The sequence below is a fragment of the Podarcis raffonei genome, chromosome 13 (assembly GCF_027172205.1).
Source record: "Podarcis raffonei isolate rPodRaf1 chromosome 13, rPodRaf1.pri, whole genome shotgun sequence".
In the NCBI taxonomy this organism is placed as follows: domain Eukaryota; kingdom Metazoa; phylum Chordata; class Lepidosauria; order Squamata; family Lacertidae; genus Podarcis; species Podarcis raffonei.
This window is the reverse complement of record NC_070614.1, coordinates 23,184,269-23,210,236: the sequence shown is the minus strand read 5'-3', so window position 1 is coordinate 23,210,236 and position 25,968 is coordinate 23,184,269. Positions and strand designations below refer to the sequence as shown.

Sequence of the window (25,968 nt, the reverse complement as noted above, 5' to 3'; positions counted from 1 at the left end):
ATCTACTCACTTGTCAACTGCTCAGAGTTTTCTCTCATATTGTGTATGAGAGAGGTGAATCGCCATAATCATTCCATAACCCTGCGTAGTCCAAATGGGAGGTGCATGTGTGACGTGTGGACCGCATGTCTAGACTTGCTTCCTGTACCACCCGTGTTCAGGCTAAGGAAGTTCATACTGGGTGGATTGAAGGGCAGGGTATAAGGCAGAGTTTGGCAATATTTTGTGGCCTGTGGGCATATTTGGAAACAGGAGAAATTATCATAGGCAACAAACACATGCCACAGCCGAAAACACACAACATCATCTATTGGCTACAACAGAATGCTGCTTTTGTGCCTAATTTCACTGGGGGGGTGTGTTTACCCTGTGGGTGCCAGCCCATGTGTGTGCACATGTGCAACTGCAGGAACTACATTAGTGATCCTTGATACGTGAGATCGTGTAAGAGCATCTTGAGCTGGTGTAGGATGAGGGAAATTGGTTGAAAGATGGAGAACGGATTGGGATTCTACAGGAAAGCTGAGAAAAATTCCAACGTTGCTGTTTAGGGACCAGCCGTGGATAGAGTATGGGGGTGGAGAGCTGAGATATGAAAAATGCCCATGGGGATTTGGATTTGTTTTTCCTTTAAACAGATACCCTCCAAGCTGCATAGCAAGTCACTTTTTGAAAGTGAGGAAACTTCCAAAAGCAGTTAGTAATATGTCATGGGTTTGTATGTAATTTCCATACAAAGAAAATAAAAAAATTATAATAGGCAGCCCCAATCCCTCAAGCACTCTGAAATACTGACAAGTCTGTGATTCCTAGACACCAGTACCAAGCTTTCAGGTGTCACTATACTAAGATTCCTGGATCTTTGTGATCTGGCTATGCTCCTCCATCAAACTGGCCTGAGGATGTGCCTTAAGTAAGCTTTGCAGTTTGTGCCATTGGATGTTCAACCACCCACCCTGTGCTGTCCCACCGTCTGCACATCCAAACTGGGTAAATAAAACTTGACGAATATCCAAACTCTACAACCTACCCTTTACCATTTGCTGTTTTTCTTTACATGATTTCTCTTCAGCCATCCATTACTAGTCTGCCAGTGCACTCCAGTGTCACTGAAAATAAAGGGGGATTTAAATCTGTCAAGTGCTTTTGAGCAAATTGCAGTTTAACACCCATCCTGGTTTGTTGCTAGAATTTTATAGAGCCATCCTAGTTGAATGTTGGCTAAATATTTCCCAGTTTGTTCATCATATTAACACATGAAGACCTTTGGGTGACAGTTTCCTTATTAGGAGATCATATTTGAACATGCAGAACAACTCCTGTGTCCTTTGCCAAATTGACTGCTTTAAAAACCACTGCTAGCTACTTCTAGGATTTAGTTTGAAGTCACATTTCTTTTACAGCAGGGCAGTCAGCACTGAGATGTCTGGAAAAGCCCATGAGTCAAAAAGGACACAATTGATAGTAACTTTGTGTACTTGCATAGGGTGGAAATGCTACTGATACTCAGTGTAGCTGCACTGAAGATAGTTAGCATGACTAATATTAGTTTCAGTAGGTCTATCTTGAATAGGACTTGGTTGGATACCACGCATTCATTTGCCTACCGTAAAGATCATGTGCAAAACAACAGTTGGTGGATATGATGTACTTACCTTCTTCTTCTGTTGGTATTATTAATGCCTTAATTATACTGACTTGAGGGTATGAATTTTGACTCTGTATCATGAGTATTACGAAGTAATTGTGGATTTGCTTAGTTGCTATCTACTATGCAGACCCAGGGGTGGGGAACTTCCTGCCTAGGTCTGTCAGGCCTCCCCATTTGGTCTGCAAGGCTGTTATGGCCAAACCACACCCATTTGCTCTGAATCGGTGTGGGGCAGGTAAAGATGTAGCTGGACTGGAAGGTGGAGTGCAGGCACTGACCATCTGGTGATTGGTGACACCTGCAATACCTGTGCACACAGCTTTGCAGGCTCATCGGAACTTGGAAAGCACAGTGCTTTTGCCTGCATGGTTTAAATTCACATTGCACGGGCAAAAATAATAATAATAATAATAATAATTTATTATTTGTACCCCGCCCATCTGGCTGGGTTTCCCCAGCCACTCTGGGCGGCTTCCATAGAAACCAAAAATACACTAAAATATCACAGATTAAAAACTTCCCTGAACAGGGCTGCCTTAAGATGCCTTCTGAATGTCAGGTAGTTATTTATCGCTTTGACATCTGATGGGAGGGCGTTCCACAGGGCAGGCGCCACTACCGAGAAGGCCCTCTGCCTGGTTCCCTGTAGCTTTGCTTCTCGCAATGAGGGAACCGCCAGAAGGCCCTCGGCGCTGGACCTCAGCGTCCGGGCAGAACGATGGGGGTGGAGACGCTCCTTCAGGTATACTGGGCCGAGGCCATTTAGGGCTTTAAAGGTCAACACCAGCACTTTGAATTGTGCTCGGAAACGTACTGGGAGCCAATGTAGGTCTTTCAAGACCGGTGTTATATGGTCTCGGCGGCCGCCCCCAGTCACCAGTCTAGCTGCCGCATTCTGGATTAGTTGTAGTTTCCGAGTCACCTTCAAAGGTAGCCCCACGTAGAGCGCATTGCAGTAGTCCAAGCGGGAGATAACCAGAGCATGCACCACTCTGGCGAGACAGTCCGCGGGCAGGTAGGGTCTCAGCCTGCGTACCAGGTGGAGTTGGTAGACAGCTGCCCTGGACACAGAATTGACCTGCGCCTCCATGGACAGCTGTGAGTCCAAAATGACTCCCAGGCTGCGCACCTGGTCCTTCAGGGGCACAGTTACCCCATTCAGGACCAGGGAGTCCTCCACACCAGCCCGCCCCCTGTCCCCCAAAAACAGTACTTCTGTCTTGTCAGGATTCAACCTCAATCCATTAGCCGCCATCCAAAAAGAGGTCACCTGACTGCATTGTGACTTCAGGTGATGGATAGCTCCAGTTCCCCATCCCTGGTGTAAACGGCTTATGCCCACCTTCTCCTGCAACCCTGTTACAATCCTGTTGTACAACCTTGTAGGAAATTCTGCATATTTGGGTTGAGTTTTAGTAGTCTAGTCCTAAAAGAATCTGCTTAGCAACTCAAGGAGAGAACTGGAATTGGGATGGTTCTGCCATATAGCAGAATGTAGCAACTTGTTTCAGGTAGTATCAAGAAGTGGGATAGACAGCAGTGTCTGAATGCTGCAACAAGCCGCCTTAAAATGTTGGCCCTACTAGGGTGGAGTGAAATGAGGATTGTTCCATTTTGGCTCAAGCAGAATATCTTGAGCTGCAATGGTCATACATACTATCAGCAATGGTGAAATCAGAAAATAAATTTCCATGCAATAGAGTATGACACTTGAGAGATGTATTCAAATACTGTATGAGCTTGAGCATGGAATCATTGACTGACTTTCAGCAGGTTGCTGTGTGTCAGTTCTTAATCTATAAGGTAGGAGTAAGCAGAGGTTGCTTGCACTATTCGTTTCACAGTTATATAAATCACAACTAAGAAGGACTAAACATGTATGATATTACATATTGAGGTGTGTATGTACTTTCAGCTTGGGAAAGGTAAGATTCTTCCATTCTGGTTTTTGACCCTTAAATTCAGCTGTAAATGCTGTCACATTCATGCAAAGGTTAGAGTTTAAGCGTAACTACTTCTTCACTCAAGGAAAGATGCAAGCAAGCTTCAGTTACTGAATTGTATTTACCTCTCTTTTTTTGGCCAGCCCACTTTCCTTGTGGAACTGTCCAGAGTGCTGGCAAACCCAGGGAACAGCCAGGTTGCCAGAGTTGCAGCTGGTTTGCAGATCAAGAACTCTCTGACATCTAAAGACCCTGATGTTAAGGCGCAGCACCAGCAGAGATGGCTTGCAATCGATGCCAATGCTCGTCGAGAAGTCAAGAATTATGTACGTAAAAAATACAGCATTTTTGCTTTTCTTCCCAGTTGTGTTTGTTCAACCACCCTGTTATTCTATAGTGAATGCAGATCATGCATCTACATCTGTGTTTTGAGACCTTGCTTCTCAGTTTACTTTTCTCTTGTTTATTTCAAAGTCAAAGAATCTGTTCGGTCTCTGGCGTGTGAGATTGTTTTCTCAGCTTAAAGAGATTTCTTACGGTGACCTCTGGGATCCTATAATAAAATTGAAAGTCCCATGCCCAGAAGATCTGTGTGATCTAGTAATATAGCTGAAAGTCCCCTCTGTCCTTGTACCAACAGTATTCCAAGTGTGGCGGCCTCATCTCTTGTTCCTTTCCCATCTCCTTACAGGTTTTGCAGACCTTGGGTACAGAAACCTACAGGCCCAGCTCAGCATCACAGTGCGTTGCTGGCATCGCCTGTGCAGAGATCCCCATGAATCAGTGGCCTGAACTTATTCCGCAGCTGGTAGCCAATGTTACAAATCAGCACAGCACAGAACATATGAAAGAGTCAACATTGGAGGCCATCGGCTACATTTGTCAAGATATTGTAAGTGCCTACTGAATCTGCTGTGCTAAAATCTGCTGCTTTTTCCCCCTGCTCCTGCTCTGCTCCTCTGCTCTTTAGTGGCTTAATTTGAATCTGAACTGCCACTCGGTGGGCTCATCCCCCAAATCAGTTATGTTGTGTGTCTGCCACTTCGTCACACCAAGGTAAAAACTAATCTGTAGAACGTGATATCTGTGTTCTACAATTTCATGAAGGAAAGCTCTTACAGAAAGTGTGTGTAGATGTGAATGTGTGCCAACAGAGGGAAGACTGCTGTGGGGGGTGGGGTTCTCATTTCTTTTTTTCTGCTTCACTTCCATCTCCACCATGCCTACTGCTAGAGCCAGTGTGGTGTAGTGGTTAAGAGCGGTAGTATCGTAATCTGGGGAACCGGGTTCGCGTCTCCGCTCTTCCACATGCAGCTGCTGGGTGACCTTGGGCCAGTCACACTTCTTTGAAGTCTCTCAGCCCCACTCACCTCACAGAGTGTTTGTTGTGGGGGAGGAAGGGAAAGGAGAATGTTAGCCGCTTTGAGACTCCTGAAGGGGGGTGAAAGGCGGGATATCAAATCCAAACTCTTCTCTTCTGTTGCACTGGTCCTCTTGCCACAAATTTCTTCTTGTTCCTTTTCCTCTGCTGCGCCAGTGTTCTTCAAGGAAAAATGCTCTGTTCTGGGAACCTAAATGTTTGAGGACTTTCGCTTGTGTTCCCTACAAGATCAAGCATGCTGCTGACCCAGAGTAACTAGATACATTTGTTATGGAGAAAGAGACATGCATTTATTCTGTACTTGCAAGGAACATCTGTCCCTGTAGGTTAGAAGTCGTAAGTGAATTGGGTGCTTAGCTGTTCTGCGAGATACCTCCATGTTGGTTGTGATCTGGCAAAGAATCTCCTCTTGACATTTTTTGCTTATTTTGATTCCTGTTTTTAGGATCCAGAACAGCTTCAGGACAAGTCTAATGAGATATTGACAGCCATTATCCAGGGCATGAGGAAAGAAGAGCCAAGTAATAATGTGAAGCTAGCGGCTACCAATGCACTCCTTAACTCTTTGGAATTCACCAAAGCAAATTTTGACAAAGAGGTAAGTGGTCAGATGTTAGTGCGGGGGAGAGTGAGTGTGGCTGAAGAGGGAAACTAATGGGACATGAGAAATAAATCCATGGTCCGTGATGAGAAACCATGCACCACTCTGAGTTTTGATGCATTCCCATTTCTGCTGAGACTTGGATTTATGTGTTAGCAGCCTGTTATGAGAAGCATAATCCTATTGCAGTGGTGAAGAGTGAATACTAAATCAACTAAAATTGTAACTCTCAAATAATCCTGTGAATTTTAACTGATATGCTACCAGAGGCACTCTAGGAACTCTGTAAAAGGGTTTTGCAGCTTGTAAGCTAGCACCTCCTTCCATGCCCTTGATGGAGATCACTTCAGTACATAGGGAGCAAAGCAGTCTCTTGGGTATGCAGGGCCTGCAATTTGCTTCCTAAGCAGTCAGTGCTCTGAAGCCTAGTTTGTGTGTTCTTCTCCATCTTGGGGTGTGATACTGCCTGTGGGTGAATTCCTTTGTCTGAATTTGCTGCGTAACTATTTCTCAGGCGTTGCCAGTGTATTTCAGGCAAGAGCTATGTTTTAGCATTTTTGGAAAAGTAGTGCAGACCAGCTTATCAGTCAGTACAGGCAATGTCATCCCTGCCCTGAGCCTTTGGAAACCATTAAAGCTGTCTCTGGAATGGTGATTGCAGGGGCCAGGTTTTAGGGTTTCCCCCCTTCTTTTAATTGGTTGAGGCATGGAAGGAAGCTCTCAGGTAGCCTAAATGCAGATCTGTAATTCTTGCCTCTTCAATGTAGAGGCTTTCGGAAAGAACGAGAGAAGCTCTCCGAATGGGTGCAAATCATTTATTTCAGTTTTCTACACCCGAGGAATAATTGCTGAAGTAATCTTCCTTACCTTTTGGTATCTTAACTTTACCAGAAAACGTAAAGATTAAGAATTAAACTACTTAATTAGCCGCTTAAAAAATAGAAATAACTGCAGTGTTCTGGGAAGACAATTGGGGTTTTTTAAATCTTGCGGAGTCAGTTGGTACTTAGTAGTCTAACCCTTTTCTATTTTGTGAAAATGAGAAGTCCTGTTTTTAACAAGTCTTAGTTTAAAAAAAACTTATTTCTAGCCTATTATATTAAAAAACTCAAATAATTACTGGGAAAAGAAACCAGAGTGACCAAATGTCGGAGCCTACCTTTTCACGTGGAAAGCAGAGTGATGAAACCCTGATTTGCTTTATATCCTGCAGTTTTTTAATTTGGTCCTTGACTTAAATGAACACAAGTCAAAATATATTTGATCATGATACCCTCAGCTTTCTTTTTGTATAAGCATATTGCGTATAGGTGACAATAGTGGCTGACCTGTTTGTCAAAGCTGTCGGTAGGAAGAGGCAGTAATTTATGCCCTAAGCATGCAAGAGTTTGAGCCTTTTCTGACCATTGTCCATGCTTCACTGGTGGGTTGCCCGTATATTGAGAACCACAGCTGGCAAGAAAAACTGAAATTGTCAGTGTTGTAGTACACTGTTTTATTTTGGAAACAAAATACTTTATTGCCAGGAAGCTTTGACACTTCCAGTCCTAATCATCTGTGTTTCTCTCTTCTCTCTCCCTATTTCCAGTCTGAAAGGCACTTTATTATGCAAGTAGTCTGTGAAGCAACACAGTGTCCGGATACAAGGGTAAGTTAAGTCCTAAACTGTTGTCAATAGTAACTGATAGTAGTTCTGGTCAGTGTTCAAAACTCCCACTGCTCTAGGTGCATTTTGCGACAGGGAATTTCATTAGCTTGAGCAGTTTCTGAGCTATGGACGCAGTACCACGCCTAAGATTTCAGATTAACACTGCAGAGTGGAAGGAAAGGAGGACCTTTTTCTGCCTCCCCACTTCCAGCTACCCTCTGAAGACTGGAGAAAAGACCCCTTTAAGAATATTAGGGGGGCGGGCAGGGGAAGGACTAGATCAGGTGAAGAATGAACATAATATTTTAGCTGCCGTTCATTCATTTTCAACTTTGTATTCTTGTTATAAAAAAGCGTGCCTAGACACTCCGTTGTTGCGCCTATAACCTAGGTTTAAGGTGCCATTTAGCTCCTAGCTTTCATATCTCAGTTTCTAGCCCTGGTCCTGGTATTATGGAACTAGTCAGAGCATACTTTTTTCTCCAAAACGAGCATGAGAAATGTCTTTAAATAATCCTGTTTTTAATTGTCCTTTAATCAAGATAATCAATATATGTGGTGCTTTAGAGTTGTGTACACAAAACAAAAGGCATGTATCTGTCCCCAAGGAACTTGCAATCTAAATTGACAGTGGCGCAGAAAACCGAAGAATGGGGAAAGGACATCTGGGTAGGCAAAGTATGAATGTGAGCAAATCCCATTGTGCACCCTTAAGATAGGTTGTAGTTGGAGATGTGGGTTAAAAGGCTTGGAGAGATTTGAGGAGGGGCTTGATGTGGTCTGAGCAATGGGAGAAACGAATGATATCAGCAGTGGCGTTTTGGGTAGAGGTGGGAGGGTTGATGCAGGCAGGTCAGAGAAAAGGAATGTAAAGGCAGGAGATGGCCAGAGCATGGACCACAGTTTTAGCCAAGGGGACTTCAAGAGGTGACATTTTTGCCATTCATCAGCAAGAAGCAATACGATTTAGCAACATAATTGAACAATTGGGGAGAGGAACACAAATGAGTTAAGTATAATGCTAGGGATGCAAAGCTTTGTTTCAGTTGCAAGCAAACATGATCTACACCTGCAGAGGTGATGCTTGCCAGTTGCTATCAAAGGTCTGTCTAGCCCATCATTCTGTTTCCAACTGTGACAGCCAGGTGCTGCTATTTTGGCAGTGGCAGGTAATCCGGATCATGCTTCCATTTTCAGCTCTGGCAGCTAATAAGTCATTGGTTCATACCTCTTGTGAATTGCGGTGTTGGGTTTTGCAGTTGGATCTCTCCTGAGTATATGTGGCTGCCTCATTACCACGATTGGCTGTCTACTGGGAATGGGTCTGATTGTGAACCTTTGTCTATTCTCGTAACTTCAGTTATGGTGATTGTCCTAACAGACTGCGGATACGGAGGTCATGTGGCCCCATAATTATGCAGGCTGCAACCCTGCTGGTTCCAAGAGGCCACTGGAGGGGATGTGCTGCATTGAGCACTAGCACAAGACTCCTTGCCTTTGGTGAAAGCTTTTTGGTGCTTTGTCTGCAGCATTATTATGAAATATAAGGTGAATACATCTGATAATTCACCATAGGAACAAAATAAGCTATACTTGATCAAGTCATCTTTATATATATCTATAATATTTATTAAGTTTTCATTTTACAATATTTAAACATCTTCATTTTCACATTATTTTTGCTCATATGAGCTAGTCAACTTCTGCCCCTCCCGTCTCATGGTTACTTTAATTTTTATTTTGTCATTTTATTTTATTTTGTACTTCTTCCTGATTACGTTTCATCATTTCCGATTACAATTTTTTAAAGAATATGTAAAAAGGTATAATTTTCATCATTACAAGTCTTATTAAGTCAATCCTGCTAGCATTCTTAATTGTTTACTTGATCAAGTCATCTATCTTTAAGGCAGCTTCCAACAGGTCGCACACATAGGTTATCAAGTGGTTGTTACATGGTAGCATCCTTCCTGCTAAACAGTGAATTCTGCAGCTGGTTGGAAGTCTGGAGGAGGAAATTGGGAGTCATCAATATCTCCTTGCCACTTGGCAGGATCACTAGCTTACCAAGAGATTCAATGCATCAAATCCTCAACGCGTTAAATTGTTGCTTGGCAAATGATTGTATTTATTTGTCCATAACCGAGTATGATTCACACGGGCATTTTGAAGCGATGCCCTGCGGCAATGTTCTTCCCCGGTGTTGTGACAAAGCAGTCTTGTGGGAAATCGTCCTGGGTTGTGACAAAGTAATCGTGTCTTGAAAAATGGTAGAAAACGAGTATTTAAAGAGCTTGGCTGTGTAGGCATTCCATAAGAATGGGTGCTTTATAGTAAGGCAGGTTGCCTTTCTCCCAAGCCTTTTCAGAATGCTGTGAGAAGAACCCTGGCAAAATGGCAAAGCTTGCGGCATTGCTGCTTTTAATGCACTGCAGTGATACTATGGTTGACTTCAGTGGTTATTTTTCATAGCTAGGAAGGCTCACATGTTTCATTACTATGACACTTATTAAAAATACCATAGGAAGGCTATTTCTCTGGTACAATGTGCAAAATGCTTTACATTCCTCCTTTTGTTCCAGTCTCCCAGTAGTTTTTTCCCCCATTTAGAATTGGGAAGCAGACCATGAATTGCTGCTTGGTCAACCAATGCAGTATTAACTGCAGATTTTTTGGGGATCAATGTTCCACTGCTTTAACTGGTGCAACAATAAGCTTTTTTTGCTTCCACAAAGCATCCATGGAGGTAATGGGTCCTGTCTTTTTATTTGCCTTTAGGTGCGAGTAGCTGCCTTACAGAACTTGGTGAAGATTATGTCCCTCTATTATCAGTACATGGAGACATATATGGGTCCTGCACTTTTTGCTGTGAGTATTCAAGCCTGGGAATCAAGAACGGAAGTGTAGGTACTTACTGTAGGTGCGTTGCTTTAGTAAAGCAGCAACAATGATCTCAAATGCCTTCTCTCTCTCTCTCCCTCTCCAAAGATCACAATTGAAGCTATGAAAAGTGACATTGATGAGGTAGCTCTACAAGGAATTGAGTTCTGGTCAAATGTCTGTGATGAAGAAATGGACCTCGCTATTGAGGCATCAGAGGTGAGTGATCAGGGGGTGACAGTTCTAACTTTCTGTAGCAGCCTTCGGTCCATGATGAGACACCATGCACCACTCTGACTAAAGTGATGCGACGACCTATAACGCTGAGACCGAACTTGCCTAAGAGCAGGAGGTACTATTAGCTTTGAAGGAGACAGGGCTTACCGTATGTCCTGCTTAAGAGGATATTGCTGGACCCAAAAATAAAGATAGCCATTTGTAGTCCAGTGTTATACCTTAAAGTACAAGCAATAAGTGATCTACAAGTGTCCAATTGACACGTGATGGCGCATTGCAGCAACCCGGAAGTGGCCAGCAAGGGGAGCTTATGTTTGCCCCACCAAAGTGCCCAAGAGTCAAGAATGTTATCCCTGCACAGATTGGTTGCCGCCTGCAAATACAAACAGAACAATACTTGCAGGGGGAAGGAGGTTTGGGGGAAGAGGGAGGGGGTAGGCTTTGGTAGTGCCTACTAGGAATATACTGCATGCAAATATTTCAAGGTGCAGATCCAGATGTCTGGGTGCTTGGTATCTTTGTGTCACCTGCTGAAGACGGCTTTTTTGTATGCTGAAAGAGTAAATAAGTCCTCTGACCCCTGAGCATTTTGGAGATGGGGGCACCTATTCCTTCCAGTGTAGATCACACTTTTAGCCACCAAGAGGATACACAAAGTCCTATTACATTGCCCCACCATCAAGATCCGTAGCACTGGAATATAATTGAATGTAATGTGAGCATCTTGAGATTTCTAGTGATTTTCCTAGGATCACGTTAACGCGGACAATGACTTCTGGCCAGAATAGGCTCACTTATAGGGCATGACCAGATCATACATTTCCTTCCAAACTACAAGCAGCAACCAAGATTTGGTGTTGACTTACCACTTGTTCAGCGAAAATGATAAGCCCATGTCCAGACAACATGGCAACCTAGACTCTGGCTTGTTTTGTTTGTGAGGGGGATGTGTAGCAGGTTTTCTTAGTTTTAAACAATGGTTTAATATGATATGTGAACTGGGCTTAGGTGATCTTCAGAGAGCCCAGGTGGTATTTAAAGTTTCAATTAAGCAAGCCAATTTCAAATGGATGATTGAAACTAATGGAAATGTGTGTGGGTTTTGTTTTTAGGCAGCAGAGCAAGGAAAGCCACCGGAGCATACCAGCAAATTCTATGCCAAGGGTGCACTTCAGTACCTTGTCCCAATTCTCACGCAGACACTGACCAAACAGGTAAGTGATGGGTATGCCTGCGTCACTGTGCACTGTTAGTGTGGTTAAGAGCCTGTGGCAGCAGTTCTTGTAAGTTTGAAGGAACAGCGTTGGAATATATCCTGCTCCCCTGACAATAATAGTGTGGTCTTAACAAAATAATGTTCCCCATTCTACAGAGGACTGCCTTTTCCTATGACTTGCTATTGTACAAGGTCTCTGAAATAGCCATGGCAGTCTCTGGTCTGTGGTGAGATTGCATTCACTCTACTCATCAGCAATGTCCCACCCCCTCTACTTGTTGCCATATAGAGGCTCAGAACTCTTGAGTGCTCTCCACTCCATCCAATAGAAGGCAGTCTCTTTGAATGAACACTCTGCTCAGGGCTGGACCAGGAGGTGTCTTGCGCTTCTCAAAAACTTTTTATTTCTAGCAAACACATAAGTAATACTTCAGTTTTGTTGACCTGAAGCTGTCCCTTAGTATATGCTACTCTTTTATATTAAGCTGTTACATCTGAGTTTTTAATTAAAAACTACAAAATGGGAGATTCAGGAGGATTGTGTATAGGCAATGGGTCTTTTCGGTTCAAATTAAGCTTCTTCGTAGTATTAAAAATATTACTTGTACTGTATAGAGCAGTTACCACAAGAGTGCTCTGTTTATAAAGTAGCTTTCCAGTTTCTACTGGGAAAGTAGTCAACATTGCTTCATGTGTGTGGTAACCAACATTTTTTTTGCTTTGTGAAATTGACTCAGCCGTACCTTGGAAGTCGAACAGAATCCGTTCCAGAAGTCTGTTCGACTTCCAAACATTCGGAAACCCAAGCATGGCTTCTGATTGGCTGCAGGAAGCTCCTGCAGCCAATCAGGAGCCGCAGAAGCCCCATTGGACATTTGGGTTTCAAAGAACGTTTGCAAACCAGAACACTCACTTTAGGGTTTGCAGTGTTCAGGAGCCAAAATGTCCGAATACCAAAACGTTTGGGAGCCAAGGTACGACTGTAGTTTGCTTTGGCCTGGATTCTCAGTTCTACCTACTAGTTTCAAAAATGTCATGCCTTGCTTACGTAGTCCAACAGAGATTGATTTGGGTGTTGTCCCTTTCACCTTAGGATGAGAATGACGATGATGATGACTGGAACCCCTGCAAAGCTGCCGGGGTCTGCCTCATGCTCCTGGCCACTTGTTGTGAAGATGACATTGTTCCTCATGTTCTGCCCTTCATCAAAGAACACATAAAAAACCCAGACTGGCGATATAGAGATGCTGCAGTCATGGCATTTGGATGCATTTTGGAAGGACCAGAGCCCAACCAGCTCAAACCCCTTGTTATTCAGGTAAGATGTTGCAGTAGTGCGGGGGGGGGGGCTTGAACTTTGGAGCCACGAGGGCATACATAGTATTGGCATTGGCTTGTCCATTTGTCCAGTTGCTTAGATTTGACTAGAAACCATCTCACTGCACTCTGTGAAGTAGGATATACATAGGGGCCATATGTGGTCCTTGGTCACCAGTAAAAATGTGATGTGTTTTTTAAAAAAAACATTTTATTAGAATGAAACAATAATCTTACAAATGCATTCTGAAATAACCCATAAAAGACCAAATCATAGCAATATAAACCAAATACATTTGTCACAGGTGGCATAATAAAACAAGAATCAGCATAACAATTCAATAGACCTTGGCTCTTGTATATGAGACGTCAACAAACAAGACATCAACAAACAGCAAGACAATTTGCTTCAGATTCCCTTTAATTACCAGATGTGCCTTCTTTCTACAAAAGTCAAAGGCCCTGAGGAGCATGAATAAGCTACACATTGTGTGCATTTCTGTGTAGATCATGAGTCATGTCTGACAGTAGGAAATACTGTATGGACTTTCTTTATTTTTGGTAGAAAAGGTGGTAATGTTTGTAGCCCTGAGACTAGAAATGAGGGAATAGTACACTGGTGTGTCACCGGCCAGAGGGACAAGAGCCACAGGGAAGTTTTATATCCCTCCCCAAAAAGAATACCATGGCAAGATGAGCTATTGGCCAGAGAAGAACAGCTTGTTCCCTTACCCCTGCAAGATCAGAAAGAATGTCCCTTGACCAACTATCTAAAAGGCATTATATAAATTTAAAATAAAGAGTATTGACTTCTTAATTATCCATTTCTCTTCCAGGCTATGCCTACCCTAATAGAATTAATGAAGGACCCCAGTGTAGTAGTAAGAGATACAACTGCATGGACTGTGGGTCGGATCTGCGAGCTGCTCCCGGAAGCAGCCATAAACGATATTTACCTCGCTCCACTGTTGCAGTGTCTAATTGAAGGCTTGGGTGCAGAGCCTAGAGTGGCCTCCAACGTATGCTGGGTAAGACAGAATCCTTTTTCTGTGGTGAGGCTTCATCAGAAGAAAACGACTAGTATTTGGGAAGCAGCAGCTGTGCGGAGTCAAAGTGGTGGGGTTGCATTGCTTTTATTGGTGCAATATTGGGAAGTGACTTTGTGTTTAGGTTTTGTACAATGCACACCTGGTTCAGCCAGTGGGACAGGAAACCACTTAGAACTTGTGCTGATTCTAAGTTGTGGTGACTACTGTTTTAATTTGATTTTATATAATGGGGATAAGGGAAGCAAAGGAGATGTGCATGGAGTCAGATTCAAATGAAAACGATTGTCTGCTAGCGGAACATGCTTTCCTGAAACAGTGTGCTCCTTCTAAGCTGTTGACATCTGCTGTCTTTCAGGCTTTCTCTAGTTTGGCAGAAGCTGCTTATGAAGCTGCTGACGTGGCTGATGATCAGGAGGAGCCTGCAACGTACTGCTTATCCTCATCATTTGAACTAATAGTTCAGAAACTATTAGAGACCACTGACAGGTAATGAAACCTGTAGGCTGTGAGCCGTTGCCCTTCTGTAAAAAGGTAAAGGGACCCCTGACCATTAGGTCCAGTCATGACCGACTCTGGGGTTATCTCGCTTTATTGGCCAAGGGAGCTGGCGTACAGGTCATGTGGCCAGCATGACTAAGCCGCTTCTGGCGAACCAGAGCAGCGCACGGAAATGCCGTTTACATTCCCGCCAGAGCGGTACCTATTTATCTACTTGCATTTTGACGTGCTTTCGAACTGCTAGGTTGGCAGGAGCAGGGACTAAGCAATGGGAGCTCACTCCGTGGTGGGGATTTGAACCGCTGACCTTCTGATCAGCAAGTCCTAGGCTCTGTGGTTTACCCCACAGCTTCAAACTCCTTAGATATTTCTGTTGAGAAGGTAGGCCTAGTAAAACCTGGTTAAGGCAAAATATCAGTAAACTTCCATAGAGGTTGAACCATATGCATCCACATGAGTGCAGGAAAAGCACAGAATGCAGCTTCCTAAAAAGAAGTTGGCGTTCATACACACACACATGCATATACATAAAATGCACATTGTTGCACAGTTATGCACAATGCCATGTGCACAGTGTATTCAGAATTTCAGAAATCAGAGTGACTGAATAAGTTTCTGCTGCATCCCTCTCAGGCTCTTTGCCCTTACATATGACTAGCAGAAGCAGCAGGGTTTTCTGTAAAATAATAAAATATGCAGAATCATATGAAATCATGCAAGTTTGTTTAACATGCATTGATTGTGCAGGTTGCAAAATTCCTTTTCTCTCATCATAGAAAATGGGATATCCTGGTACAGAAATGGTACAGAATGGGATATCCTGGTTACAGCTGTGGTTTTCTTAGCATAGGGTGTGGGCAGCCCTAGGCATAGGCGCCTTGAAGCTTGAGTTTTATAATGTCACAGTTCCAAAAGGGAACTTTACTTCAGGCAGAGAGGAAAGGTAGCTAACTTCTCTTAAGTACTAGAGCAAATTTGGATTGCAAAATCATATAAACTAAAGCAGGTCAAAGCATTTGGTTAGCTGGCTGTGCGCTGTCTCAGACTTGGCAACCTTTCATTGTATGCCAACCTGAGATCTTGTGCATATCTACCCCTTAATATGGTCTTTTAAAATCCCTTGTCTTGCCCATTTATGCAATGTACAGCAGCTTTTGCCAACTTTGTGCCCTCCATATGTTTTTGGACTGCCACTCTCATCACACCCTGCAACCTGAAAGTACTTTATGGGCTTTCAGCCTATTTCTGGATTGAGCTATGATCATGCTTTATACTTCAAAAAATAATTGGCTGAGTTGACTGCTTAAATGTTCCCGGCCATGGCCCCCCCCCCCCAGCCACCGGATTGACTGGCTGGCGATGATGTGGCCGGGATCCCCCGGGCAACACGGGACTTCGTCCCCCGGAGGAGAGGGGGTGGCTACGCAATCCACTGCAACTCCTCCCCACAGGTAAGTGGAGCAGACTTTCTGAAATAGCTCTGTTGTCGTGGAAGTGAGGATAAAAGCACTCTGGCCACCCCTGCCAGGCAGTGGTACCTGTGCCAACAAGAAGAGCCCCTTTTTCCTAAAAGACCCTTATGGCAAAGGAAAGATTGAGCTTGGCCAGACTGCCCAATTAACCACATTTGTTGCCTGCTTGGCTCTTCCCATTTCTTTCAGTTTGATCTGCCTTTAATGGTGTTGCTATCCACATTTCAGTTATGCCGGTAGAGAGGTGGACAAAAGTTAAATCATGCCATGATGGTTAGCATTTAACTTGAATTGTGTTCTCTAGGTTGTTAAAAGCAATCTTTTTCTTTCTACTTCAGGCCTGATGGACACCAGAATAACCTAAGGAGTGCTGCTTATGAAGCTCTGATGGAAATAGTGAAAAACAGTGCCAAGGACTGTTACCCTGCTGTTCAGAAGACAACTTTAGTCATTATGGAACGGCTACAGCAAGTGCTCCAAATGGAGGTTAGCTGGATGGCAAAAAAGTGTTGATGTGTGCCCCAACAGATGAGTAGTGCCGAATGGAGTAGTAATATAACTTTGCAGTGATAGTGGAGGTAGTTCTTTGTGTCTTCTTACATGCTTTCTATCATTTCCTGCAAAGTTCACCTATCAATTTTGGGGGAGGGGGCTTAGTATGTACAAAGACTGGAATATAAGAGCCACTTGCTACCTGCAGTGGGATTTCAAAGTGTACATATTTTGTAAGCTGCCTTGAGAATTCTTTTAACTTTGGAAAGGCAGCATGCAAATAAATGATTGGTTGATTCAGGTTATTTTTCCCCTGATTTAAATGTGTTTATCTCCCTCTAATCACAGTATTGGCATGTAAACATAGGCTTTCACCTAACATAATCATAAGAGACCAGAGTTTGTTCTGGTTATAGAATTATTGATGCACTGTGGTTTTCCTAATTATGATATCTGGATATATGTCTTCTTTTCAGTCCCATATCCAGAGCACGTCTGATAGAATCCAGTTCAATGATCTGCAGTCTTTGCTGTGTGCCACTTTACAGGTAAAAACTTGTTCTTAAATTTATATGCAGCGTGAGGACATACAAAAGTACTTAGCGTGAGGGCTAGTGAGGAGAGATCAAGGGAAAACAGATATGAGTTGGGATTTTTCACAAGTGTCTCCAGGAATACTTCTGTAACTCAAATGTGAGATTTTTTCTTTTCTTTTGAAGTTGTGAATAAGAAGGCTGCCTAGAAATATCTTAACAGGGGGTATGGAACACAGTATGTTTCTTTTGGGGGGGTGCCCCTTGTCCAAATATCAGCTCATCACTTAATTGAAAGGGTGTCTTAAGGAAGGATGGTGAGGCAGTAGAAGATTAATACCGGAGGGCACTGAGGTAGCTGACATGGTGCCCTACAGATTTTTATGGACTACAACTTCCATCATCCTCACCATTGGCCAGATTGCTGGGGTTGTTGGGAGTTGGAGTCCAGCAACATCTAGAGGGTACCACAATAGGGGCGACCTATTAAAGCTAGCACATTTCCCATCATTCTTCCTGCTGCAGAGTTGTATTTTAAGGTCAGAAATAAGCCAGCCAGGACCTACTCCTAGTCTAAAATGAATTGCCCAGAGAAAGCCTCTGCAGTGAAGGAACAGTAAAGTACCAGTTTGAAAACTCCGGATACTGGATCCTCTTCATTACATGCCTTTTCTGTGGTGGCTCCCCATTTGTGGAATGCTCTCCCCAGAGTGGCTCACCTGGTTCCATCATTGCATGTCTTTAGGTGCCAAGCAAAAGCATCCAACTTAACCCAGGCCATCATCCGTTAAACAATCTGTGGTCTTTTAAATGGGATGGGGGGGACTGTTGTTATGAATTTTTCTGCGATTGTTTTATTGTATTTTATTGTTATGCTATGTAAAATATGTTTTTAATGCTGAACACTACCTTGAAATCTTCAGATAGAGAGTAGTATATAAATTGAATTTAATTTTTTTAATATATATTTTTACACATAGATAAACTCAATCTGCAGAGTTCATGGCTGTTCACCTCTGGGTGTGGGGGGGTGTATATAGGATTGGAGGGGGGGTGACATCTGAGGAGAAAATCTGATCTGAGAGCCTCTGTCTAAGTTCTCCTTTTCTCACCAAAATCCCAGAATGTCCTTCGCAAAGTGCAGCACCAAGATGCTTTGCAGATCTCAGATGTGGTGATGGCATCTCTCTTGAGGATGTTCCAAAGCACAGCAGGGTCAGGAGGCGTCCAAGAAGATGCCCTCATGGCTGTCAGCACCTTGGTAGAAGGTCAGTGCTTTATTCTGTTCAGGGGGCGTCTTTGGAGGGAATAATTCTTCAGTATATAAACCAAGGTCTGCAGGTGCATGTTCAATGGCCATGAAGCTCTCAGAATGCTGATGTAATGCTCCAAAAACCAATCTCACGTCTGGCATTTCTCGCTATATTTGGGGTAGGAAAGTGGAGGATGGGGGAGCCATGGCCACGGAGAGAACTGCTGGAGGTCGTACCAGGAATCAGTGGTACTTTAATTGGTTGGATTGCTGCCTGGACCATCAAGCTGTAGTAGTCAGTAGCCTGGTGTTGTGGAACTTCTTTCCTGCCTATGTCATCTTTTATCAAGAGAAGGAAGTGTTTGCTTGGAAAAAGTAAACTTCTGATGAGAATGAGGACAATATGAAAGGATGGATGTGGAGCGTGGGATCTCTGTTAAGGCAGAATAGAACTTGTAGGGAGGGGGTAAAATGGCTCTTTTCAGGAAGCGATTAAGCAAACCATTCACCTTTTAGTGACTCCTGGGGTGGCGTAGTCAAGTTTGCCTGCTGCTTTAGTATATAGTAATTGCATAATAGGACTTAGTTTTAGGACCTCACTTGGCAGCCAGCCAGAGTTTGTGGCTGCTGCCAGTGCTTCCCTTCTGCAGAGGTGGGGACTGCAGGGTCTCATCTCTGACCATGCTAGACTTCAGAGCTGTTTGGAAGCAAAGTGAGTTTTTGCTACTTTGGAGGACCTCAACTCCACTTCCATCGCAGGTATGAGCCTTCCACCTTTCTTCTGTATCTGAGGAAGCCTGTGTAGCTCATTTGCAGCCATTCTGAGCTTTGGAGGTGCCCTGGAATTCTAGAAACGAGGTCAAACACAAGTTTATCACCTTCCACATTCTGCTAAGTTTTCATCAGCTTTTTTTGTCCTCTGTTGGGAGCTACCTTTTATGGCTTCACATACTCCTTACGGAGAGAGGCAGACCTCTATCTTGACTTCTGTTTTGTTTTTCTATTCACATGGCTAACAACAAATTGCACACAGCAGTTATGACTAAAGAAAAAACAAGACCCGCCATTTAATTTAATACATAACGTTGTGTATTTCTTAAAGCTCCTTGCCCCATACTAACAATGCTTATAAGGGATACTCCTATGTAAAAAAATAGCTAAAGCTGCTATGCTGTACACAGCTGCCTGGGAGTAAGTTCAATTAAATACTGTGAGATTGGCTTCTGAGCAGACATGCATACAATTGCCCTATCACTGTTTGAGGTGTGGAGAGTTTTATTAGACAGTTACCTGTTCAGAAAGCTTTTTCCAGTGGTTATGCCACCCTGATAACCTGAAGAGCAGGATAGCATTTTGATGCACACTGTCAAAGTGAAGAAATGGCTTTAAACTAGTTTGAGATGAATAAGGAATTTGTTTCAGAAGAGGTTGGTATCTGTAATGCCCAACTTTTATTCTATCATTGAATAGCTTTCTGTTGCTTGATTTGTTGCATACTGAAGAGTAGATCCAGTTATGTTAGTTTTCTGGACTTTCCCCCCCTGATGCCTATATATCAAAAGTGAGAAACCTCTGACCTGTAGACAGGATGTGGCCCATGGCATCTTGGCATCCAGCCCCACAACCTGCCATTCTCCAGCACCTGCATTAACTAGGTAGAAAAATTTCCATGGAAAAATAAAAGTATTGAGTGGATCACAGTGAGTCCTCACCACCATTCCCCCTCTTCCTTCTGACGCTTCTAATAACCACATAGTAGATGAGAAATGATTCATCCTAAAGTTTAGACTGCAACAGTTGATCGTCTTTTTGTGTGCCTTTCATACCACATTTTTTTAAAAGAAAGTGCATTGTTGCTATGGCTGTTCATTTGTCTTTTGGAGATGGCTGAAAAAGAACAAGAAATAGTGTACGCATAAATAAGAAACCTAGGTGGATTAGATGTGGGTTCTGGGTATAAAACATCTGGGTTCAAATCTCACTTGGCTTGGGGCACTGACACAGCCTTTGGACTAGCAGGGGCCTCTTTTTCCATGCCCTCCTTTTTTGTTTGGAACCTAGTTATGTCTTGAAGTCTCCATTGACACTTGTGTTCACACAACTGGCACCAGAGCAGTTTCCAACTGTGTTTTGGATGTAATGCTCAGCACAGTTGTTTCTGAGATGCAAAGGAATGGTGGAATGACCATGTGCCCAGGCAGAGAAGCACCCAAGCCTGTGATGCGCTGACTCCCAGTTTCCTTGCCATCTGCAGTAAGCCTCAGTGTGACCTTGAAATCAGTTCTCATCCTTGGTTCTCTTGTTAGAAGAGAGGAGGACTGGGTGGAGGGGAGGTCTTATGGGGCGCTTTTTAGACCAGCAGATTCTAGCTACTGTAAAAGTAGATGAGCCATCCAGATAAGTATAGATGCAGTATCAAAGTAGCCTCAATTCTCTGTATCATTAACAACAATGTGTTATTGACACGTGGATTCAGTATATCAGAGGTTGGGAGCCTGGGGCTCACAGATGCTGTTGGATTTGGTTCTCATCATTCCCATCAAACATGGCCAATGGTCAGGGATGATGGGAGCTGTAGTCTAGCAACATGTAGAGGGCAAACGTGGAGATTGTGGTCTTCAGGGCCTTAATTTTAGATGCCCTAACTGTTTCTTGTCTCCCCCACCTTCTCCATAGTTTTGGGAGGAGAATTTCTCAAGTACATGGATGCCTTCAAACCTTTCCTGAGCATTGGGTTGAAGAACTACGCTGAATACCAGGTAAGGCTCTGGTCACTCACAGAACATTTTGGTTTTCATGGGTTTAGTTGGCCTGCGTGGTGTGAGATTTGGAACACATAGACTGCCCTAGGAAAGGAGGTGGGGAGCCACCAGTCCAAAGGTCAGGTGTTGCCTCATTTGGAAACTTACTTGCTGCTCAGTCTCCCCTGTACCCCATGCCACAATTAGACTTCAGAAAACCTGAGTATGGTGGGAGTTACTTTTAGGGAGCAAGAGGGAATGAAATGTGTGGAGCTGAGATTTTTACTCAGTAGCATCTAGGTAGTATTGTCTAGACCAGCAAGAAGTTCATGCAGTTATTTCAGGTGCATGGAAGAAGTTACTGATCAGAACAATAAACAGATGTTACCTGAACAGGTTGCTAGTTTTAACAATATAATCCTGAGGCTGTAGAAACCTGAAAGGTACTTTATCTCTTTCCCAATTGCTCTTCCTTGCTGATTCCAGTTGCCTTGAAATCCTACTGTCAATTAGGTGCAGCTCCTCACCAATGCTCTAGAGGGCCCCAGGGTATAATTTGGTGAAAAGATTCTATAGGCTTCTGTGTGTTTTAAATAGTGCTAAAGCTCAGAAGAGGAATCAACCTCCATAGAAAGCAACAGCTTCTCATCAGGAGCACAGTCCTGCTACATGATATTAGCTTATTAGTCAAAAATTGCATGCCATAGGAGCACACTTACCCTGGATTAGCAAAGGTGCAGAATTATTGGTAGTGTGGTGGGCAGGCAAAGACACTTGATTATAGTACCACAGCAGGTGGCTATCCTGTGGCCCTCCAGACAGGGCTAGATGACAAGGCCCTGTATTCCCTAGCCAGAATGGGTACTGGTGAGGGCTGATGGGAGCTGTAGTCCAACAACCTCTGTGTTACTAGGGAAGATGAAAAGACTATTTAGATCTGTAACAATATAAAGCCACACACAGGTCATCATAATCATCAGCATGTCTGAATCCTACATTTCCATGATAATACTCTAAATTGGAATATGCCAGGAAAACTTTGGATAGTTTTCAGGGACCATATTTAGAGAATGAGCACAGGAAGGGAACCTGATATTGCAGAACCCCCTACAACATCCACAGCTACTGGATAGGAGGTGCATTCCTGAGAGCCCCCATAGCGCTGCATGTCCAGATTGAAAGCTTAAGCATAAATTGATACAAATATGGTTTAAAATTCAGCATAGGGTACTGCAAACGGAGATACCTGCTTAGAAGTTGCTGGATTTGTAGAGCACTGTGTAAGGCCATTGAGTTCCAAAGTCCTGGAAATATTTGCTAGGCTAGGGAAAAGGGGTGGGATATGGTGAATTGGAAACTGATTTGATTAGAGGGTTTATTTGATAGATGAATGTAGCTCACTAGTAATTCAGTTTGGTGTTGAGAGTTCAGGGAAGGGCATTGCTCCTAGCAAGTATTTGGCACTACAAACTGATTCCCAAGTATTGTTTCTTTCCAGCCAGCAAACCAGCTTGCCTCCTTCCCGCTCCTTGTAACTCTGCATAAAACAGTTAGCAAAAGCTATGACTCTTCCAGGCGCGTCACACTTGAGCCGTTGCCTGCCTTGCTGGCTTTATTTAGCCTTTTTAATAGGGCACGGGTATAATGATCAGCACTAGAGGGGGGTGAAAGTGACTCACGGATTGGGTGGGTGTAATGCCTTTCTCTTCTCTCCACAGGTCTGTTTGGCTGCAGTGGGCCTTGTGGGTGACTTGTGCCGGGCTCTGCAGTCCAACATCCTGCCTTTTTGTGATGAAGTTATGCAGCTGCTTTTAGAAAACTTGGGGGTGAGTGCCTCCTCCTAGTTAGCTGTTTGAACAAGGAGGCTGGCAGAAATGATCTAGAAATGAGGGGGGAAAGGCTTCTAAATAGAAATCCCTAATATGCTGGAAGACTAACAGATGTAAACATTAAGTAGCTATGCTGGCTAGGTTTTTGGACAAAAGAGATACTTCTAGGCAAGAAGCTTTTGCCTTGCATGAGTTTTCTTGATTGATCTCAGTGTGCTCATGGAGTTTTATTCTTCCTCACCCTTCCCGATGCTTACATACTGTGAGGGTCAAAAGTCACCATTACAAAAGAAGACTCTAATCCAGCGATGGATATTTCTACAGTGACTGGGGATATTTTGCCAAATACTTTGCCAAACTGGAAAGGCAAAGGGCAAGATACATGAATAAAGCTTGTGTAACACCTGGGTCTTTTTATCTTTTCACAAAAGTTAACACATCTTGATAAATTAAAAATAAATAAATCTGCCTCTCCTGCAGCTCAGGATCACAATCCTATGTACTCTTCCTGGGGGACATAGTCCCATTGAACCTCAACTTATTTCTGAGTAAACATACAAACAATCTTAACTTGGTTAAAACTGGAATAAGCTTTCAGTACTTTCAGGATAGAGTATAATAGAGATGCAAAATGTTTTCACACTTAATATAATTGCTCAAGGTTTTCACTCATACCATGAATAAAATAGCTCCTTGTCCTTACAGAACGAAAATGTGCATCGATCTGTGAAGCCCCAGATTCTCTCGGTGTTTGGTGACATTGTTCTTGCAATTGGAGGGGAATTTAAGAAATACTTAGAAGTTGTACTGAATACCCTACAACAGGCTTCTCAAGCCCAAGTTGATAAGGTAAGGCCTGGAAACCTGGGCTGCTGTGCAGATGTGTTGCACTGTCATAACCACCCCAGACTGATTGCTGCTGTGCTTTTTTTGCCTTAGTCTGACTATGACATGGTGGATTACCTGAATGAACTGCGAGAGGGCTGTCTTGAAGCCTACACAGGAATCATCCAAGGGCTGAAAGGAGATCAAGAGAATGTGCATCGTGAGTATTTAAAGTTGGGCAAACAATTTCAACATCTTTAATTTAACCAACTTGCATGTGGCTCTTGCGAAGTGTAATGTGGGTGAGAAGACACTCTGTCCAAATCTCTAAATTGCCTTGTTCTTATCTCAAGGGCTCTCAGAGGAGTTGTAGTACATTGTCTTAATTGCCACACCTGTGAGTAGGCTATTGAATATGTTTTTGTGAATGGAAAAGCTGACCAGGAGATCTGAAAGTTGGACAGAGTCAACAGATGACTTTTGGGCTAGTTTCTTAAAAGGGCTACGTTCCATTATTCTTACAAAGCCGTTAGTCTTAAATATTACACATTGAAGGGCTGCAGAAGAGGCAATCCCACCCTGAGATCTGTTGCCTTGGGTCACTCACCTGTGCCTCCTACTTGCTGTGCTCTGGGACCGTTGACTGCTGCCTCCTGTGGCTGCAATACAATTACACCAGTGTCGGTTTTCAAGAAGAAAGGCTGCTCCATGTTGACCGAAATAGCAGCAAATGTGGATGCTCACCATGTGTGTGCTGGCCACTTAACATGGAGTGTGTAGTCACTTAAAAGAAATATTGTTCTTGGAGCCAGCAGTCGTGAGTGAGGTGTTGTGTGTGTGTTGGGGAGGGGAGAGTATTGTGGGTTTCATTTGGACCATAGGTTGTCTGTGGTGGATCTGGGTGCTTAAAGAAAAGTTTAAATATCAGCAAGCAAAAAATAGCTGTGCAGCCAGCCAATAAAACTAAATGCTGCTTTCTTTTCAGCGGATGTGATGCTGGTGCAGCCCAGAGTAGAATTCATCTTGTCGTTCATTGACCATATTGCCACAGATGAAGATCACACAGATGGGGTTGTAGCCTGCGCGACTGGGCTCATAGGGTAAATGCCGACAACTTACTTGTGCTTTGGGAAGTGGGGAATTTGGAAGCACCACACTGAACCTCAGGCGCCCCCTGTGAATCACATTTACCATAAAGGCAAAATGAGGTATTTTAAGCATGGAGCCTCCACCACCAAAATAAACTTTCACAAGCGTTGGCTTAAGTTTTACATGGTGCAGCGTTAAGGGACTTTACAGTAAGTATGGGTAGTTTGTAAGCACACCTTTAAATTTGCAATTGATGTGGAATAGGATGACCAGTTCACTGAATGTGAACTCATTTTGCAAAGACAGTCTTTAGACATCAGCCGTCTGAGCCAAACTGGTGGTTGTGGTACCTTCAATGATATTCTGACTCATAGCTATACTTGAGTTGGCTTAACAATAGTATAAGAACATAAATAAGCAAAGACTTCTTAAAAAACAACAACACTGAAACCCCAGCAGAAAAGCAGCAATATCTGCAGCAACATCCGAAGTCTCCAAAAGTATTTTCTGTTGAGCTTGGCCATGCTTAAATTGCCATATTTCTACAGGGAGGTTATTTCATAGTTCTGGGTAACTGTAGCAAGGGCCTGTCCATAGCAGTCCGTATGTGTGCTCTCCCCCCTTTTCTCTGTGGAACAGAAAGTTATAAACTCAGAAATGGCAGCTAACTTGAGATAAAGGCTAGGAGGAGCCTCATTCAGCTTACACATTAATAAAGAGATTTCTATTTGTACCCTTGTTTGTTTCCCGTAGGGATTTGTGCACAGCATTTGGGAAAGATGTCCTCAAGTTGGTAGAAGCTAGGCCCATGATACACGAACTGCTAACTGAAGGAAGGAGATCAAAGACGAACAAAACAAAAACGCTTGCTACCTGGGCCACTAAAGAGCTGAGAAAACTGAAGAATCAAGCTTGGTAAAGAAGCTATTTCTGTTCCTCAAAGCAGCTTCACCTACATAGTTTTTGTTAGAGAAGCGGGGACTAATGTCGGCCTCAGGACTTTAAGCCTTCAGTACAGATCAGTTTCTTTCATCTGGTGTTTTTCCACCACTTGCTGAAAAATTCCGTCAGCCTGGAAGCCCATCAGAATGAATTGTGGAAAATAATCAAACTTTAGTAATTTAGATGGGACGTGGGTGGAACTGTGGTCTAAACCACTGAGCCTAGGACTTGCCGATCGGAAGGTCAGCGGTTCGAATCCCCGCAATGGGGTGAGCTCCCGTTGCGCGGTCCCAGCTCCTGCCAACCTAGCAGTTCAAAAGCATGTCAAAGTGCAAGTAGATAAATAGGTACCACTCCGGCGAGAAGGTAAAT

The 25,968-nt window shown here is 43.4% G+C and overlaps 1 protein-coding gene across 1 annotated transcript in view; it reads left to right on the top strand.

The window, feature by feature from the left end:
• KPNB1 (karyopherin subunit beta 1) overlaps positions 1 to 25,968 on the top strand; it is a 33,567-nt gene that overhangs the window by 5,232 nt on the left and 2,367 nt on the right. Inside the window, exons 3-21 of the mRNA XM_053361126.1 lie at positions 3,738 to 3,920; positions 4,286 to 4,486; positions 5,421 to 5,573; positions 7,165 to 7,224; positions 10,003 to 10,092; positions 10,213 to 10,323; positions 11,454 to 11,555; positions 12,651 to 12,875; positions 13,711 to 13,902; positions 14,279 to 14,409; positions 16,232 to 16,379; positions 16,862 to 16,933; positions 18,042 to 18,186; positions 20,847 to 20,929; positions 22,630 to 22,737; positions 23,446 to 23,589; positions 23,680 to 23,785; positions 24,551 to 24,665; positions 25,408 to 25,569. Coding sequence (XP_053217101.1) covers positions 3,738 to 3,920; positions 4,286 to 4,486; positions 5,421 to 5,573; positions 7,165 to 7,224; positions 10,003 to 10,092; positions 10,213 to 10,323; positions 11,454 to 11,555; positions 12,651 to 12,875; positions 13,711 to 13,902; positions 14,279 to 14,409; positions 16,232 to 16,379; positions 16,862 to 16,933; positions 18,042 to 18,186; positions 20,847 to 20,929; positions 22,630 to 22,737; positions 23,446 to 23,589; positions 23,680 to 23,785; positions 24,551 to 24,665; positions 25,408 to 25,569 — 2,531 coding nt within the window. The remainder of the gene's footprint in view (positions 1 to 3,737; positions 3,921 to 4,285; positions 4,487 to 5,420; positions 5,574 to 7,164; positions 7,225 to 10,002; positions 10,093 to 10,212; positions 10,324 to 11,453; positions 11,556 to 12,650; positions 12,876 to 13,710; positions 13,903 to 14,278; positions 14,410 to 16,231; positions 16,380 to 16,861; positions 16,934 to 18,041; positions 18,187 to 20,846; positions 20,930 to 22,629; positions 22,738 to 23,445; positions 23,590 to 23,679; positions 23,786 to 24,550; positions 24,666 to 25,407; positions 25,570 to 25,968) is intronic.